General features: G+C 36.6%; 1 protein-coding gene across 1 annotated transcript in view; it reads left to right on the forward strand.

The window, feature by feature from the left end:
- Positions 1-18,642, forward strand: part of TOMM70 (translocase of outer mitochondrial membrane 70) — a 44,256-nt gene that overhangs the window by 12,910 nt on the left and 12,704 nt on the right. Inside the window, exons 2-9 of the mRNA XM_059064675.2 lie at positions 988-1,161; positions 3,403-3,529; positions 5,376-5,485; positions 8,296-8,444; positions 10,910-11,117; positions 13,666-13,800; positions 15,182-15,289; positions 16,156-16,272. Coding sequence (XP_058920658.1) covers positions 988-1,161; positions 3,403-3,529; positions 5,376-5,485; positions 8,296-8,444; positions 10,910-11,117; positions 13,666-13,800; positions 15,182-15,289; positions 16,156-16,272 — 1,128 coding nt within the window. The remainder of the gene's footprint in view (positions 1-987; positions 1,162-3,402; positions 3,530-5,375; positions 5,486-8,295; positions 8,445-10,909; positions 11,118-13,665; positions 13,801-15,181; positions 15,290-16,155; positions 16,273-18,642) is intronic.

Below are 18,642 nucleotides of genomic sequence, written 5' to 3' on the forward strand. Positions count from 1 at the left end.
AGTTTGGGGTGCAGATGTGCCATGAAGCTCTTGGACCTAGTAGCTGGAACCTAGATAACTGGATTTGTCTACAAAGATGCTTCCCAAACGTTGACTGAAGCTTTTGCAGCTGTCCTCAGTGGGTATTAACTACCAACTCATGAAGTATGTGAGATGGCTCCTCTAGGAAGCAGATTCTGAGACAAAGATAGGAGTCCCCCAAATGTATTTGATCAGCAAACAGTAGATTTGGGATAACAATTGTAATGAAGATGGCAAAGTGTTTCTAGTATCTCTTCTACACTGTTGACAAACAGCCTAATAGAAAAATAGCAATACGTGTGAATAAGTGGTTTTCAGAATGAAAAAGTCCAGTGGCCAATAAACAAACGTGAACAGATTTTCAAATTCACTGATAGTGAGGAAAATGTGAATTACAATAATATGTGAACGACAATTATGTTACACTGGGGTTTTTCAACCTAGGCACTGTTGACATTTTGGATCAAGGTGGTGGTGTGCGGGTGTTGTCCTGTGCATTGTGGAATGTTAGCAGCATTCCTGGTTTCTACCTACTAGATACTAGTCGCACCTCCTCCTGACCCCTAGCTGTGATAATCAGAATGTCTCCAGACATTGTGAAAGGTACCCTAGAGGGAAAATCATCCCTGATTGAGAACCACTGTTTTATACTCATTAGACTGGCAAAAATTAAACACAGCTATCATATCTCTTGCTGGCAGGAATGGCAGAAAAGTGGTACTTTAAAGCACTACAGCCTTTTCTTGGGAGAAGTCTGAGTGTTTTTCAAGTTAAAAATATATAAACCTTTTGGCTAAGCAATCCTGTTACTAAGACTCTATCCCATGATGATATTTATATGAGTGACTTGCATTGTGAACAACCATTCTGCCCTCCCATTTTTTCTGCAGTGTCATTTAATCACTGTGATCCGAATCTATTACTGAGTATTGATAAGTTTTTCATAATTGTTTCCTCATATTTCAGAACTCTCTTGATAGAGCCCAAGCAGCCAAGAACAAAGGCAACAAATATTTTAAAGCAGGAAAATATGAACAAGCTATTCAGTGCTATACCGAGGCTATCAGTTTGTGCCCTACAGAGAAGAATGTTGACCTTTCCACGTTTTATCAAAACAGAGCTGCTGCCTTTGAGCAGTTGGTATGTATCCTAGGTTGGTTTTTCTGTTTGTTTTGTTTCTCTTTATTTGCATAATGTTTCAGTTAATGCCACTCAAATAAATCTGATAAACTTTTTGAAGTTGTTTTGAAATTACAGGATTTTTGTTTGGTTTTTATATCCTTTAATTACATAGCTTTTTAAGAACAAATTTTAGTTTTGCTCATCACACACACAATCCAAAGTTGTATATATCAGATTTTATGAAATTAGATAATACAGAAAGTTAAAGTTTCTGGTGACCCCATCCTCCTCAACAGTTTGAGTTTATTTCTTCAACTTTTGTCCCCATATATGTAATAGTAGCATATGTGGGGGGGGAGACCAAAAGATGAATTCCTATTACATTGTTTGCAACATATTTTTTCAGTTGCCACTGTATCTTGTACAGCTTCTCATAGCACACACAGATGTATTTCATTCTTTTTAAAGGCTGTATGTAGTAGCTGTTACATGGTTGTATAGTGGAAAACATCTCCCTGTTGATGAACATTTGAATCGCTTCCTATTTTTCCTATTGCATTCAGTGTTGCAGTAAATATTTTTGTAAGTATTTTTTTGCATACTTTTGGGAGAATAAAATTCTAGAAATGGAAATATAAAGAGATAGTATCAATACCTATTCTAATAATAATACATGAACATGTTTGTTTTCCAGTATCTCACTGACTGTGTGTATTACCAGTCTTAATAATATTTGCCACTCTGGTAGGAGAAAAATTCTCTCTCATTATTTTAATTTGCAATTTTTGAGATGTTGGTGAAGTGGACAGTCTTTTTCTGTGTTTATTTGGCATTTATATTCTCTGCATTTTTTGTTCAACCAAATTTTATTGACTGTTTCATATATGAAATGTTACTATAGTAGGAGCTGGGTCTATACAAGCAAACAATTATGCATAGAACTCAAGGATCGCAAAACAGCTATTAAATTACATTTTGATAAATGCTTTGATTCTATAATAGATGAATGAGTGGGGTTGGTGCGTAAAACAGTGCAGAATAGAGTGTTACAAATGGAGGAACAGTGTATGTAATTGAGGTAGGCAAGAGTTTGCCATGATTAAAAAAGTATATATAAAGGATCCTGGGGTATAGAGAGATGAAACTGGAAAGGTAGCAGAGGCCAGATCAGGCAAAGCCTTGCAATGATAAGAAGGTTGGATTTGATTCTGAGTGTAATGGGAAATATTTAAGGGTTTTAAATAGGGCAGGAACATCATGTAAAATTGTTCTCACTGTTCTGTCAAGAATATATTGGAGGGCGGCAAGAGTGGAGGCAGGGATAAGGTAGGATGTTGTTGTAGTTGCCTAAGTGAGACATGAAGGAAAGCTGAAGACCAACAGAATTTGCTGTCGTATTGGATGTGAAGCGTGAAGAGAAGCAGGAGATTTAATAACAGTGGAGGGAGGAAGGAGTGAGTCAGCTGACAGTTGAATTGAGAAATGTCTCTATTTTAGGAGCGTGGTTTGGGTTAAAGAGATAAAGTTTGGAGTCATCTAATTTTAGATGTTCTATACTACCAGGACAATAGATGTGATCACCTAAGAGAGAGAAGGGATGAGTCCTTGAGCATTCCAGCATGTAGAAATCAGAGGGGGAGAAGTCAGCTACAGAAATTGGGAAGGAGCAGCCGGTGAGGTAAATGGAAATCAAGTAGAGTGGCAACTCCTTGGAGGTTTGGCAATAAACAGGAGGTAAGAAATGGGGTAATAACTGCAGGGAATTAGGGAATCAAAGGAATGTTTTTAAAAGGTGGAAAATACTAAAGCAAGTGTTTTTATGCTAATAGGAATGATTCAGTAGAGAAGTAGATTGATACAGAGGCAGGATAGCTAACAGTGAAGTCCTTGAAGTGGAGAGAATGTGGATCCATACCACAAGTGGAAGGTTGGCCTTTGGTGAAGAGGGGTGCTTCCTCAGTTTTAACAGGAGGGAAGGAGGAGATGATATCACATCGATGCAGGTAGGTTGTAGATTTGGTGGTAGAAAGATGGCTTAAATATGTCTTTTACCTATTTTTAAAAATTAGGTTGCTAATCTTTATTACAGTTATTTATATGAGCTGTTATAATGTATTGTGGATATTAACTCTTTGTATGAATTGGGCATATTTTTTCTGTTGTGGGATTCTTAATACTTGGCCTACTGAGTTTAGAAAACTGATTTCTGTCAAACAGTGATTGCTTTAGTGTGACTTTTTTTTAATACTTTCATTACAGCAAAAATGGAAAGAGGTGGCACAAGATTGTACAAAGGCTGTTGAACTTAATCCCAAATATGTGAAAGCTCTCTTTAGACGTGCAAAAGCCCATGAGAAGCTAGACAATAAGAAGGAATGTTTAGAAGGTGAGGGTATTTTTGTGTTTTTTGTATGAAAATTACTAAAGGCTTCATAGTCATTGGTAAATTTTTATGAAACTCTGCTTATGAGTAGAGAAATCAATTGTGTTTAAAAGTTTTACTCTTCCCCAGTTGAGACTTTGTTTTCTAGTTTAAATTGAGATTGCACATACTTGAGTACTGTCTTGGTTCCCAACTATAGAATTAAATGATTTAGATTTTATATACCACACATTTTAAACTTGGCAGTTAATGAGCATCAGTGTAATTTCATGAATAAGAAATCAGAAGAGAGGTTTTAATGAGTGATAGTGTTTCTAAGATTCTATGTATTTTTCAGTTAATATCCTATATAAATATGAAATAATTTTGAGATGAATCATTAAAACATTTGTTTTTTGCCCTTGCAATTTTCAAACATTATTTTATACTCAATTAGAAATTATGTAATTGATACAAAGCATCAAGTGAATTTGCCATTCTCAGTAAATATTATAATTATTCTTTGACCTCTAATTGGCCATATCTGCTGTCAAAACTTCAATTAGGGTATCTGCCACTGGCCTATAAAGTACATTCTTCTGGGTGATGTAGAGCTAAACCAAAATGCAGTTTCTGCAGTCGAAAAGTACTTTCCGGCTTCCCTGGTGGCGCAGTGGTTGAGAGTCCGCCTGCCAATGCAGGGGACACGGGTTCGTGCCCCGGTCGGGGAGGATCCCACATGCCGCGAAGCGGCTGGGCCTGTGAGCCATGGCCGCTGAGCCTGCGCGTCCAGAGCCTGTGCTCCGCAACGGGAGAGGCCACAACAGTGAGAGGCCCGTGTACCGCAAAAAAGAAAAAAAAAAAGAAAAGTACTTTACACTGCATACTTAAATCTGCTTTAAAAGCATCAATAATCAGAAATTTAGCCATAATTTTTTTAAATAACATTATTTAAAAGGGAAAAGCTGTTTTATTTATTTTTTTAAAAATCAGGATTACCAATTGAGAGTGATTTAGAGAACATTTTAGAAACACTTGAGATTTTGTGGTATCATGTACTTTGGTGGTGGGTGGAAGGAGTGTTGCTCTGGAAAAGAGACTTCTGAGTTTTGAACCAGACTTTGAAGTTATTAAGCGATAATTGTAGAGAGGAGTTTAAATGGATTTTAGATGGAGAAATGGGATGGGGAAAAGAATTTGACATTGGCACTAGCCAGAATTATCAGGGGAACATACAGCAGATTGACTTGTTTGGAGGAGCAAGGATTTGGAATTGTGAGAAATTGAGTTCAAAAAGAGAGAGACAGCCATTGTTTACTACCTTGAATGAAAAGTTGAGAGGTTAAGGAAACGTTGATCTTTCAAATTTCAAACCACTGTGTGTTGAGCTGTAGCATAGCCAGGTTAAAATGGTATTTTGAAGCAGATTTAATTGGGAGCTCTGTGGCAAGATGGCTTTGGAGACGAGGAGTAACCCTGAGACCTATAAAAAGACCAGACATGAGAGAGCCACATTATGTTGATTTGGCATATACTTAACCAGCCAGAAAAGAATATTCCTGGATTACTTGTTTTATTTGCTATGTACAATGTTGGAGTGATGAGAAACATCACAAATGGTGTAGTATAGTCCCTTTCATTTCACAGGTGAGGAAAGTGAATTCTAGAGAAGTAGAGTGACTTTCTGAGCTTTGAGTTTGGTCATAAAGTATGTAAAACTAAAGTGTTAAGAATCAGTTTATTGGAAATGATAGCCACATAAAGCTATGCATTTAGATTGGCTTTCTGTGGTAACATTGAACCCATTTGATGCTGCTAATCATCTTTGCAATAATTTCATACTGACTCTTGTTTTTTGTGTCATTTCTAGATGTCACTGCTGTGTGTATATTAGAAGGGTTCCAAAATCAGCAAAGCATGCTGTTAGCTGATAAAGTTCTTAAACTTCTTGGAAAAGAGAAAGCCAAAGAAAAATACAAGGTAAATTAATCTGAACTGGTTAATAGAGGGAGTGTATATTATGAAGGGTCATTTCTAATTTATACTGCTTAAACTTGGGCATGATGGTTACAGCTGAAATTAGATCTGGATTATATTTCTTTTTCCTGTAATCTTGGGCTTTTGTGGCTTACCTTTTTTTTTTTTTTTGTGATACGCGGGCCTCTCACTGTTGTGGCCTCTCCTGTTGCGGAGCACAGGCTCCGGACGCGCAGGCTCAGTGGCCATGGCTCACGGGCCCAGCCGCTCCGCGGCATGTGGGATCTTCCCGGACCGGGGCACGAACCCGTGTCCCCTGCATCGGCAGGCGGATTCTCAACCACTGCACCACCAGGGAGTGGCTTACCTTTTTAAAATAAGAATGTAAACTATGTCCAGTATTGCACCTGGAGGATATTGAAAGAATTCATGTATATTAGAAGTTGCCAAACAATGGCCTACAGGCCAAATCCAGCCTGCCACCTGTTTTTATAAATAATGTGCCAATAGTGTTTTATTGGAACTCAACCACTCACACATTGTTTTAGATGCTTTTAAGCTACAACAGCAGAGTTGAGTGGTTGTGACAGAGACTGTATGGCACACAAAGCCTAAAATATTTACTATCTGGCCTTTTATAGAAAATATTGCCAACTCCTACTTTTTAAAGTTCTTAAAGATATGCTGTATAAATTGGCATTGGTTTTACACAGTTAGTACATGGTTTAATTCAAGAAACATTTATTGAACAGAGGTCCATAATGGGCATTTTAGAAGGGTAGGTACAAAGACATGGTCCTTGCCCTTATAAAGTCCTTAATGAGAGGGACCATTAATAAGTATAAAAGGCATGATATTGGTAAAGTGTCATGGAGGGATATAAGAAGAGGGCTGTGGGAGTACCACAGGTATTACTAAACATGGTAGAGGTTTTCTGCTAAATTTCATAATATCGAGGCAGTTGTTTCTTTTTTCTTTAATAATAACTTGCTTTTCTCTTAAGATGATTTTAATAATCTCTCTGTATTTTTAACTTTACATCTCTGAATATTAGCTGAGTTAAACAGTTAAAACAGGTTTCTTCACTGCAGGACTTTCTTGTGCTAGTATGTGTTGTGAATCTCCAAATACAGCTGTACTGGTTCTCAGTCTCTTTAAACTCTGGAACTTATTTCCTTCCCTTCAGCATCTGGTAGAACATGCTGTTTTGAGGAACTAGAACTGGTGCTCCTCAAAATATTTTGCAAAATACCATGTTAGAGTCTCACAAATTGAACATTGAAGGAACCTCGTTTACTTGAGTATAATGCTATATTGTTGAGTAATTATACTGGTTTGACTGCAGAATAGTAAGAAAATATGATAACCTACATTTATATAAGTTCCAAATTAGTTTCCACATATATTTTCTAACCTGTTTGTATTCTACTTTGTACATTCCACTTTGCAAAATACTTTTCATTTTATTATTTTTATTTTTACAATAACCCTATAAGATAAATAAGGATAGTATTTTTATTGCTATTTTAGAGATGAGAAAACTGAGAATGACGTGTAAGGTCACATAGCTAGTAAGTGGCAGAGCTAGAATTTATATCTTGTTCCTTTGATACTAAAGGCCATTACTTATAAAATATTGTTCTCATTTTAAATTTGTAACTCTGAAAGACAGGGAAGTGGTAGCTTTATTTCTAAGCTGAAATAGGAAACTACAAGACATTAATGATTTATTCAACTTCAGTAATGGCTATTTAAATTTCTATTTAAGCTTTTTCCCTGAAGGGGTAGATGATTGCCACTTATATATTCCAACACAGGGTCTTCAATGAAATACTTAAGTTAGGTGTATTTATCATTTGGTGGTGACCATTTGATTTAAAATGGTAATTAAGACACACTGAATCTCTCCCCAGAGAGAGCACCAAAAAAAAGAGTGTGAATTCCTTAGATTTTTCTATTCAGTTTTCTTATTTACCCCACTCTCATCTATCCTAGATTAGATCATATACTTACAAAGCCAGATTCATTTTTTTCCCCTCCTTCAAATACAAAGACATTAAATCTACCAAAATAATAGAAATGGTATTTGTTATACATACAATTTAGAACACCATATTTCCACTCTAAAGTCTGGGTTGAATTTTGCAAAGGATCCAAAATATGTTATGAGAGCCCTTTGGTGACATTAGTCCCTTTTCCTTCCTTTAAAACTTTATCATCTTAAGTATAATAAGGAGAAACGAAATACGTCTATGATTATGAATCAGGTTGCCATGGGAAAAAGTAATAATTAAAAGAGGAAATGAGATTTTATTCTGACTTTCAGTGGCACTTACTCCAATGGAGATCTTCAGATGCAGAATAAGTAGGGGACAAATGAAAGCCCATGGTAGATGGACTTAACATTATAGCACCTGTGTAAGACATGGTCCTGAGTAGTAAATTGAGGTGTTAATCTTTTAGGACAGGAAGATAATTTTAACTCAGAAGGAGATAATTTTAACTCAGCAGTTAGTTTACCTCCTTTGTTCCAGATTTCACCTTCTTTTAGTGAGTGGTTCTAAGAGTTCTTGAAATTTAACATCTTTGGAGAGGGGAAAGGTTCTCATTTAAAACCTACTTTGAACAGCTGGGACTGGCAGCATTACCATTTCCACTGTCTATTGCGCTACGGTTTGGAGCCTGATATTTTTCAGTTATCTGAAAATGAGACGCCAGTTTTTACAACAGTGGTTCTCAGTGTTCTACAAAGGCATCTGCTTCTTTGGTTAGTGTTTTCTATTTTGATGTGTATAAATATGATTAAATTTCAGAATCGTGAACCTCTGATGCCATCTCCACAGTTTATCAAATCTTACTTCAGTTCTTTCACGGATGATATAATTTCTCAGCCAATGCTTAAAGGAGAGAAATCTGATGAAGATAAAGACAAGGAAGGGGAGGCTTTAGAAGTAAAAGAAAAGTAAGTGTCTCGAGTATAGTATCTGCTTAATGTTTTGTTTTGTTTTTGGCGGGGGCGTGGTTGTGGGGTTTTTTGCTGCCATAGAGCTGAAGTGGAACTCTGAGTCATCTCCAAAAAATCTGTTTATAAATAGATATAAATATAACAAAATTATAATATATAATAATATTATAATAATAAAAATACTTCTCTGGGCTTCCCTGGTGGCGCAGTGGTTGAGAGTCCACCTGCCGATGCAAGGGACCACAGGTTCGTGCCCCGGTCCGGGAAGATCCCACATGCCGCGGAGCGGCTGGGCCCGTGAGCCATGGCCGCTGGGCCTGCGCGTCCGGAGCCTGTGCTCCTTAACGGGAGAGGCCACAACAGTGAGAGGCCCACATACTGCAAAAAAACAAACAAACAAACAAACAAACAAAAATACTTCTCTTCTCACGCATGTCTATTACACCTGGGAAGAGTAACCTCTCTGGTGACTCAAGGTTTTACTGCCAGAAGTCTGCCCTGCTTTTAAGGTCCTACATGATATTCTCAAGAGATCTCCTAGTGGAGATCAAGTGGTTGATTATATTTGAACAGGGGCACTAACTTAAAAAATGATTGTGTAGCTCAATATCCAGATGTTTTAGTGCAAGGAAGTTTATAATATTTAATTTTTAGGAGTGCCCAAAAAAGTGACTTTCTTCAAGGTTTTTTCTGCATGCCTAGGAAAATGCCATTCTTTGGGTTTGTGTTTGCTCCTTTAGAGAGCTGAAACCAAAGTACAAGATACTATGTTTACAACTGGAGGTCAAGTGATATAATGTAATATATAAGCTATCCAGCCTGCTTATCCATTTATATTTATTAATACTTTTGCTGTTGAGGCTAGCTCTCCTCTCTAAGAGAAGGTACAACATTACCAACATGACATTTTTCTAATGAGTTTGGAAGAAAAGGGAATACTGTTCCCAAAGCAAAGCATAATTTTGCATCTATAGCATATTGGAAGGTTTAAGGAAAAAGATTGCTTTTAATTTGTATCTCCCAATTTTTCTACCATTATTGACCACCTTTTAAGGGAGGATACTATGTATACTTGTGCCAAGATGTTCAAGTTTGAGTTAGTTGGTGAGCAATCTCTTTGAGAAGATTGCAAATGGGAAGTAAATGTTTAAGGTGATGCCAATAATTGCCTCTTTGGATTAGGAAATAGTCCTTATCCCAGAAAAACTACAATGAAGTTAATACCATTATTCTAAAAACTATTGAGAGGTGGCAGGACATAGCTATCTCTCACCAGAACACTAATTGGAATTGGTCCTAAGTTTTTGAATTCTATTTTACTCTGAGCCTTAGCTTCATCATTTTTTGAATGGGGAAGTAAATAATTACCTTTGAGGCTTATTGTGAGGTTTAGAGGTCATGTTTGTAAGTATCTAGCGCTTAGGTTCTCAATAAATAGGAACCGTTATTACTTCCAATCTGACTTAATAATTATTTTGTCTTACCCTGGTGACCTGAGGAATAAAACTGGAGTGCAGGGAATATTAGAATGTAATTATAGGAAAGGTTAGCACAGAGTTTGTAAGACCCTTGACTGACATAACTTTTAAGTCACTTGCCAATTTTCTCTATTCAGAATATGTAGCAAATGAAATAAGAAAATGTAATTTACAGTGCCCCTTAAAGGACATATAGTGTAAATTCCTTTTCAGTTCAAAAAATTCCTTCTACAAGCCTTCTCAATAAAAGTCATCATCTTAGAGGAGTGATGATATTGTGGTCACTGCTTTTTAAAAAGTAGGGGAAGGGTGTTTTCTTTAAGTACTATTTGATGGAAGAGTCTGCTTCTTTGATATTCCCACCTGTTCATTCTAGGTCTGTTCTTTTAGGTGAAACAGCACAACTTCTGGATGAGAGCCTTTTATCAATAGATATTTCCCTGCCTCCAGTTCTTGCTCCCTTACAGTCCATTTTCCACAACACAGCCAGAGTGATCTTTACAAAGTACAACTCAGGTCACACCTCTTCCTTGGGTTCTGTGACCTTAAACTCACTTGATAACTTTCTATTTCCCTGTTCTTTCTGTTAGTCATAAAATAACTGTTGTGTGCCATCAATGTGCCACAGATAAGAAGGTGAATAAGACAGGATCCTTTCCTGTGTTGCAGATCAGTCTGTCATTAGCTCATTTTTTCATGTGTCTAAATGTTGAAGCCTGGGCAATAACCCTAGGTTTCTGCCATTTTCTCTGTTGTTTCCTTTTTTAAAACTCTCTCCAAGGCAGCAAGAAAATCCCAGTCTGCATCAAAAATCCTAATCTGTCACACACACTGCCCCGCATACCACCACCCACACTCCAGTCTCACATTGACTGGCTAACTTGTTAAGGGGACGAGGACAGTTGTTTAACTCAGGTATACTAAATGTGGCAAGTTTTAGCATTAGTAATAAATAGTAATTTTCTATGCTTATTTTATTTTCAGCTCTGGATACTTAAAGGCCAAACAGTATATGGAAGAAGAAAACTATGATAAAATCATAAGTGAATGCTCAAAAGAAATAGATGCCCAAGGCAAATACATGGCAGAAGCATTATTACTACGAGCTACTTTCTACTTGCTTATTGGCAATGCCAACGCTGCCAAGCCAGATTTAGATAAGGTCATCAGCTTGAAAGAAGCTAATGTGAAGGTACATTTAAAACTCTGTGTGTGTGCATGTGAAAAAATTAATAATAAATAAAAATAAAGACTTTTAGGTATGTTTTGCTGAAGTTTTGGCATTTCAGTTGCCATTCTCCAAAAGATTATTTTTTGTTTTGGAAGGGACTACACCTAATGATGATTGAGTTGGTGCAGTGAAACTGAATCATAAATGTCAGTGATAGATATCTTTAACTAGGAAAGGACTCCCCCCCTCCCCCCATAATATCTGGTAGCTTCAGCTTCCCTGTATAGCTTCTGCCTACTGTATTGGACTATATTTGGGTAGGGGTAAAGGTGATGTAGCAGTGCTATAGGTAGTATTGTAAATAACATGCAATATGTAGTACAGGGTTATAAAATGCATTTAATAAAAAATAAAACATATTTAATATATTCTGAAAGGTTTCATTTACATGAAGAAAACACAAGATCTACAAATATAATATAGAAATATACTGAAATATACCAAAAGTTTTTGCTGTTGTGTGGTTGGAACAGCTTTTCGTTTTCTAAGTGTTCTTGTGTGTATGTAGTTATTTTTATAATTAAGATTTGGTGGGGGGGGTCTGTCGAATTATATGAGCCTTCTACTCAGTGTAACAAGAATAGCAGTTAGCTGCCAAAGTACTGTACTCCTTATTAGATGGTTAACATCTCTTTTTCCTCATTGGATTAAGTGAACTCTGGCTTTATTCACCTCCAAATGAATCATTCATGTATTTTATGGAAAATGACAGTTGTTTTCAAGGCCTAAGTATTTGTTAGCAAATTATCTTCTTGTAAATAAAAGTAATTTATACTAAGTATTTGTTAAAAGTCCTTCTCAAAATAGATTTTCAAGTTGAAGATATCCTAGTAATAATTATCTTTAATTTTATTTCCTGATGATTACAAATATGTTATGTGTTTTTATTATTGTTGTGAGGGCATTCTTATTTGTTTCATTGAGGAAGACATTTGTATGTACTTTTGCCTTGAAAAAAACTTTTAGAGAAGAATCCTGTTTCTTATTTCATGATCATGATTTTTTGTTTTAATGGCAAGTGATGATGCCTGTCATATGCCATGTACAAAAATGAGCTCAAAACGGATCAGAGACCTGAATGTTAAGAACCAAAACTATAAAACTCTTAAAACATAGGAGGAAATCTTCAATACTTTAGATTAAGCTGTGGTTCCTTAGGCATGACACCAAAAGCACAAGTGACCAAAAAAAAGGAAAACACATTCCACAGGATGGGAGAAAATATTCACAAATCATATATCTGATAAGGGGCTTGTATCCAGACTATGTTAAAGAAGTTTTCTTACAACTCAACAATAAAATGATAGCCTGATTTAAAAACAGGAAAGGATCTGCATAGACATTTTCTCAAAGAATATGTACAAATAGCCAATAAGAACAAGAAAAGCTGCTTAGCATCATTAGCCCTTAGGGAAATGCAAATCAAAATCACAATGAGGTATCACTTTATACCCACTAGGGTGGCTGTAATCAGAAATTTGGACAATTAAAAGTATTGGTATAGATATGGAGAAGTTGGAACTCTCATACATTGCTGGTAGGAATATAAAATGGTAAAATCCCTTTGGAAATTAGTTGGGGTTGGGAAGTTCTTCAAAATGTTAAACATAGAGTTACCATGTGACCCAATAGTTCCTCTCCTAGGTATATATACCTACGAGAATTGAATTCATATGTCAACACAAAAACTTGTACATGAATGTTCATAGCAGCATTATTCATAAGAGCCAAAAAGTGGAAGCAACTCAAATGTCCATCAGCTGGGGAACAGATAAATAAAATGTGATATATCTATACAATGGAATATTATTCAGCCATTAAAAAAGAATGAGGTGGGATGAAGTGAGAGAGTAGCACTGACATATATACACCACCAAATGTAAAATGGATGGTTAGTGGGAAGCTGCACAGGTAGATCAGCTCCGATGCTTTGTGATGACCTAGAGGGTTGGGGTGGGGAGGGTGGGAGGGAGGCTCAAGAGGGAGGGGATATGGGGGTATATGTATACATACAGCTGACTCAGTTTGTTCTACAGCAGAAACTAACATACCATTTTAAAGCAATTATACTCCAATAAAGATATTTTTAAAAAGAAAAGAATGAAGTACTGATACATGTTACAACATAGACCTTGAAAACATGCTACGTGAAAGAAGCCAGTCACAAAAAGACTGCATTATGTACAATTCCAGTTTGTATGAAATGTCCAGAATATACAAATCCATAGAAAGAAAAAAAGACTGATGGTTTCTAGGGACTGAGAATTAGGGAGGAAATAGGGAGTGCCTGCTAATGTGTATGAGATTTCCTTTGGGAGTGGTGAAAACATTCTAGAATTAGTGGTGACAGTTGCACAACTCTGAATATACTAAAAATGACTGGCTTATATACTTTTAAAGGGTGAGCTTTATGATACGTGAATTACATCTCAATAAAGCTGCTATTTAAAAAAACTAAATTAAAATAAAAAGTAGTAATGATGAATCTTTCCTCATTTGGGGTATATAGCTTCGAGCAAATGCTCTCATCAAAAGAGGCAGCATGTATATGCAACAGCAGCAGCCTTTGCTGTCTACTCAGGATTTTAACATGGCTGCCGACATCGATCCTCAGAATGCAGATGTTTATCACCACCGAGGACAGGTAAATTAATTTTCTTAAATAGTTCTGATCTTTGAATTGAGAAATTTTGATACCATTTTGAGAATGTCTTTAAAGTTTTCTTACATCACTTGTGATAGTTGTGAGCAAAGTATCAGAGTGGTTTACAGTTTGGGTTGGCATTTATTTAGTCCCATCTTGAACATTTGTCTTGATATTTACTTGTAAAAAAAAAAAAAGGAAGAGGAAGGCTATAAATGTTGGCTTTTGCCAGTTCAGGTTTGTTTTTCAGGTGTTTCTGCTTCATAGGTTTTCAACGAGTAAAACATTAAAAACATTTAGTGACAAATTAAAGAAAATGTAGTGAGCATTTTGAGTTAATGCCAGAATCAACAGAATGATTTTTGTGGGCTTCTTGCTGTAAGGAAATATTAGCCTGAACTATCCAGACAGTATCAAAACAATCTGAATGGAGTTTTATAACATGCGTATTTGTTTTTTAGTAAAAATGTACAGTGAAGAAAACAGTTCCCAATTTCAGCATCATCTGGAGAAAACATGGCTTTATAAATCAGCTTGTGTGACGTGGCTTCTTGGAATGCATTAGAGTAGAAAGTATGGGCTAATCCATATAATAACAGAAAAGTCAGGTTCTTGGGGGCTTCCCTGGTGGCGCAGTGGTTGAGAATCTGCCTACCAATGCAGGGGACACGGGTTCGAGCCCTGGTCTGGGAAGATCCCACATGCCGCAGAGCAGCTGGGCCTGTGAGCCACAATTACTGAGCCTGCATGTCTGGAGCCTGTGCTCCGCAACAAGAGAGGCCGTGATAGTGAGAGGCCTGCACTCCGCGATGAAGAGTGGCCCCCACGTGCCACAACTAGAGAAAGCCCTTACACAGAAACAAAGACCTAACACAGCCATAAATTAATTTATTTTTTAAAAAAGGTCAAAACTTCCAAAACATTTTTTTAAAAAAAAAAAGGTTCTTTCTAATGGAGAATTTTATCTAATATTTCTGTCTAAAGGGTCTTAAGTGTTGAGAAAACCTTAAAATTCTTGGTATTTTGATCCTTACTGGTAGTGTCTTTGAAGATTAATTTGAAATGTAATTATCTACTGTCTGATCTACTTTGACGTTTGAAAGTACAGAGATACTTCATTTTCTAGAAGAAAAATCACTTAAGAGTGATCAAAAATGGTAGGTTTATAGTGCTTTTTAAAAAAATTGGACACTGGTTTTAAGTTTTTAGAATCTTTCCTTTAAAATTATAAGATTTTCTAGTTCACTATTTCTAGAAAGTAATTCTATATTGAATAATTTCATGCGTAGCATTATGCTGAGCTGTACTAAGGCATGGTACATATTTAACTGGTGTATTTGTTATTTTGAACTGCGTTTATCTATGTACTTTTTTTCCTTAGCTGAAAATACTGCTTGATCAAGTTGAAGAAGCAGTAGCAGATTTTGATGAATGTATTAGATTAAGACCTGAGTCTGCTCTGGCACAAGCTCAGAAATGTTTTGCATTGGTAGGTTCGACTTTCTTTTGTATTTTCCTAAACATCAGTATTTCCCATTGATAACAAAAATGAGTATCATTGTCTACGAAATCATCTACTGACAGGGAGAAAAACATTTCAATTTAGGAAAGTAGAAGTGTGTATTACTTGAGGTTCTGCTCCAGTATTTTCTCTGGATGCCTTATTTGGTTCATCTTAATAGATGTTTGTCCCTGATCTTATGCCCCACTAAACAGCACTCTTCTCTCTAATTCTCTACCATAAATCAGTACGAAGAACAAAAGCATTTAGAGGAAATACGCTGCAATCATGACACCATATAACTCATCTCTTATTCTGCCTTTGTAGAGCTATTAATACTCAGAAACACAAAGTTGAAAATCAGGTAAAATAAGGCCATTTCTAATGAAATCAGATACTTCAGTTAACCCCATACCCTGAGTCCTAAAAGGATTTTCCTTTTAAGGAAAGAAACTGGGTCACAAACACATTTATATTACAGATTATAAATGTTATCAGATGAAGGAGCTTTATAATACTTCTATTATAAAGTAATAATAAATAAAGTGATAATAAATTATATTGAATTTAAAATTCCCCTACTTATATTCAAAGTTAACCTGTTACACGTTAGTGTGTCGTCTTCTAGAATACTGAACATCTTGAAATTGTTTAGTGGCAATGAAGTCCTAATTGTACATAGCCTTTGGATCCCTGCTCTCGAGATATTCCCGTGGAACCCTTTTAGATGCAGCAAATTATGTAGCAGATTGCCTGCTTCTCTGGAAATATTTATGTAATTTTGTGTGACTTTTATAATATGTTAACATTTCCTGAGTTTTTGAGTTCTTGCCTGTTTTGATTTTTTTACACAGTATCGCCAAGCATATACGGGAAACAATTCTTCACAAATCCAAGCAGCTATGAAAGGTTTTGAAGAGGTCATAAAGAAATTTCCAAGGTGTGCTGAAGGCTATGCATTATATGCCCAGGTAAATGTCATTTTTCATATTTTTTCACTTGCCAGTTCTTTTTTATTTTTATTTATTTATTTATTTATTTATTTATTTATTTATTTATTTATTTATTTTGTGGTGCACGGGCCTCTGACTGTTGTGGCCTCTCCCATTGCGGAGCACAGGCTCCAGACGCGCAGGCTCAGCGGCCATGGCTCACGGGCCCAGCCGCTCCACGGCATGTGGGATCTTCCCGGACCGGGGCACGAACCCGTGTCCCCTGCATTGGCAGGTGAACTCTCAACCCCACTGCGCCACCAGGGAAGCCCGCCAGTTCTTTTTTAAAGAACTGCATTCATATATTGAATGCTAGCCTGGAAATCAGAAAATAGTGGTTCTCTTGTTGCAGCTTTTGTGGAAGCAGATGGCTTTGTTCCTACTTTGTTTCTCCTCATCCCCAGGATGGTCCTGGTTCACCTTAAGAGGGCTTCCTGTGTTATACAATTTGAAAACCGTGGCCCTAAACTTGCAACATGGGGAAGCTTAAGTAGAGCATTTCCCTCATGTTTTCATTTGGATTTGGATTTGGATTTGCAGAATTTAATTACCTTAGGAAAATCTACTGTATGCAATTGGTGAGGGAAATGTCCTTGGAAAGGGTTTTCTTTCTATTTGATCACTGTTCTTTTAAATGGTTAAATAGTCTATAACAGCTCATTTTTATCTCTCTGGTTTGTTTAAAATTCTTGAAGCTTTCCTTGGTTTAGGATTGAAGCTTTGGAAAGTAGGATTTAAAATTGGATTATTTTCACTTTTTGTTCTTTTTTGGCTGCGGTGGGTCTTCGTTGCTGCACGTGGGCTTTCTCTAGTTGCAGCAAGAAGGGGCTACTCTTCATTGTGGTGCGCAGGCTTCTCATTGCAGTGGCTTCTCTTGTTGAGGAGCACAGGCTCTAAGCCTTCAGTAGTTGTGGTGTGTGGGCTCAGTAGTTGTGGCGCACGGGCTTAGTTGCTCCGTGGCATGTGGGATCTTCCCAGACTAGGGCTCGAACTTGTGTCTCCTGCATTGGCAGGCAGATTCTTAACCACTGCGCCACCAGGGAAGCCCCACTTTTTAAATTATAGTTAGAAGTCTTTGAAAACTTATTTATTAATTTTAAATCATCCATTTAAATGAAAATGATTAACTTCTTATAGCCACAGTTAAAGAGGTTTTCCTGTAACTAAATGATCTCTGAATGACTGTTTCTTTCTTAGTCTTTAAGTTGAAAGCTGCTTTTGGTATCTCAAAAACCAGCCATCTCAAAATTATATATATTTTCTCTTATTCTTCTTATTCCAAACAAATGTTGTTCCCCTCCCTCCTTATCCCCTCAAACATCACAGAAATAGGAAGCATTTTAAAATGACCATCTGTGTTAGACTCCTACCTCCAGACACTTAGGGTTGATTGTTTTGTTTTTAATTTCCTTCATGTTATCTTTAGTCCAGTTATAAGAAAAGTTCCACAGGATAAAACTTTCTTTTTGAGGGTTTACTGAAAGGGACTATAGAAGATTGATTGTGTTGGATCTATTATGTAAAAGTCCTACCATCACTGCATTATTAGGGGTTGAAATTCTGCAGTATGAAGTACAACCCAGGAATTCTTTTTTTGTTTGTTTGTTTTTAATATATTCTTTTCCATTATAGTTTATCACAGGATATTGAGTATAGTTCCCTGTGCTATACAGTAGGACCTTGTTCTTTATCCATTCTAAATGTAATAGTTTGCATCGACCAACCCCAAACGCCCAGTCCGTCCCTCTCTCTTTCCCTCTCCTGCTTGGCAACCACAAGTATGTTCTTTATGTCTGTGAGTCTGTTTCCTTTTTGTAGATAGGTTCATTTGTGCTATATTTTAGGTTCCACATATAAGTGATATCATATGGTATTTGTCTTTCTCTTTCTGACTTACTTCACTTAGTATGATATTCTCTAGTTGCATCCATATTGCTGCAAGTGACATTATTTCATTCTTTTTAATGGCTGAGTAATATTCCATTGTATATATGTACCAGATCTTCTTTATCCATTAATCTGTTGATGGACACTTAGGTTGTTTCCATGTTTCGCCTATTGTGAACAGTGCTGTTATGAACATAGGGGTACATGTATATTTTTTTTAACATCTTTACTGCAGTATAATTGCTTTACAATGTTGTGTTAGTTTCTCCTGTATAACAAAGTGAATCAGCTATATGCATGTGTATATCTCCATATCCCCTCCCTCTTGTGTCTCCCTCCCACCCTCCTTATCCAACCCCTCTAGGTGCTCACAAAGCACCAAGCTGATTTCCCTGGGCTATGCAGCTGCTTCCCACTAGCTATCTGTTTTACATTTGGTAGTGTATATATGTCAGTGCTACT

This window comes from Kogia breviceps, chromosome 5 (genome assembly GCF_026419965.1).
Source record: "Kogia breviceps isolate mKogBre1 chromosome 5, mKogBre1 haplotype 1, whole genome shotgun sequence".
NCBI lineage: Eukaryota > Metazoa > Chordata > Mammalia > Artiodactyla > Physeteridae > Kogia > Kogia breviceps.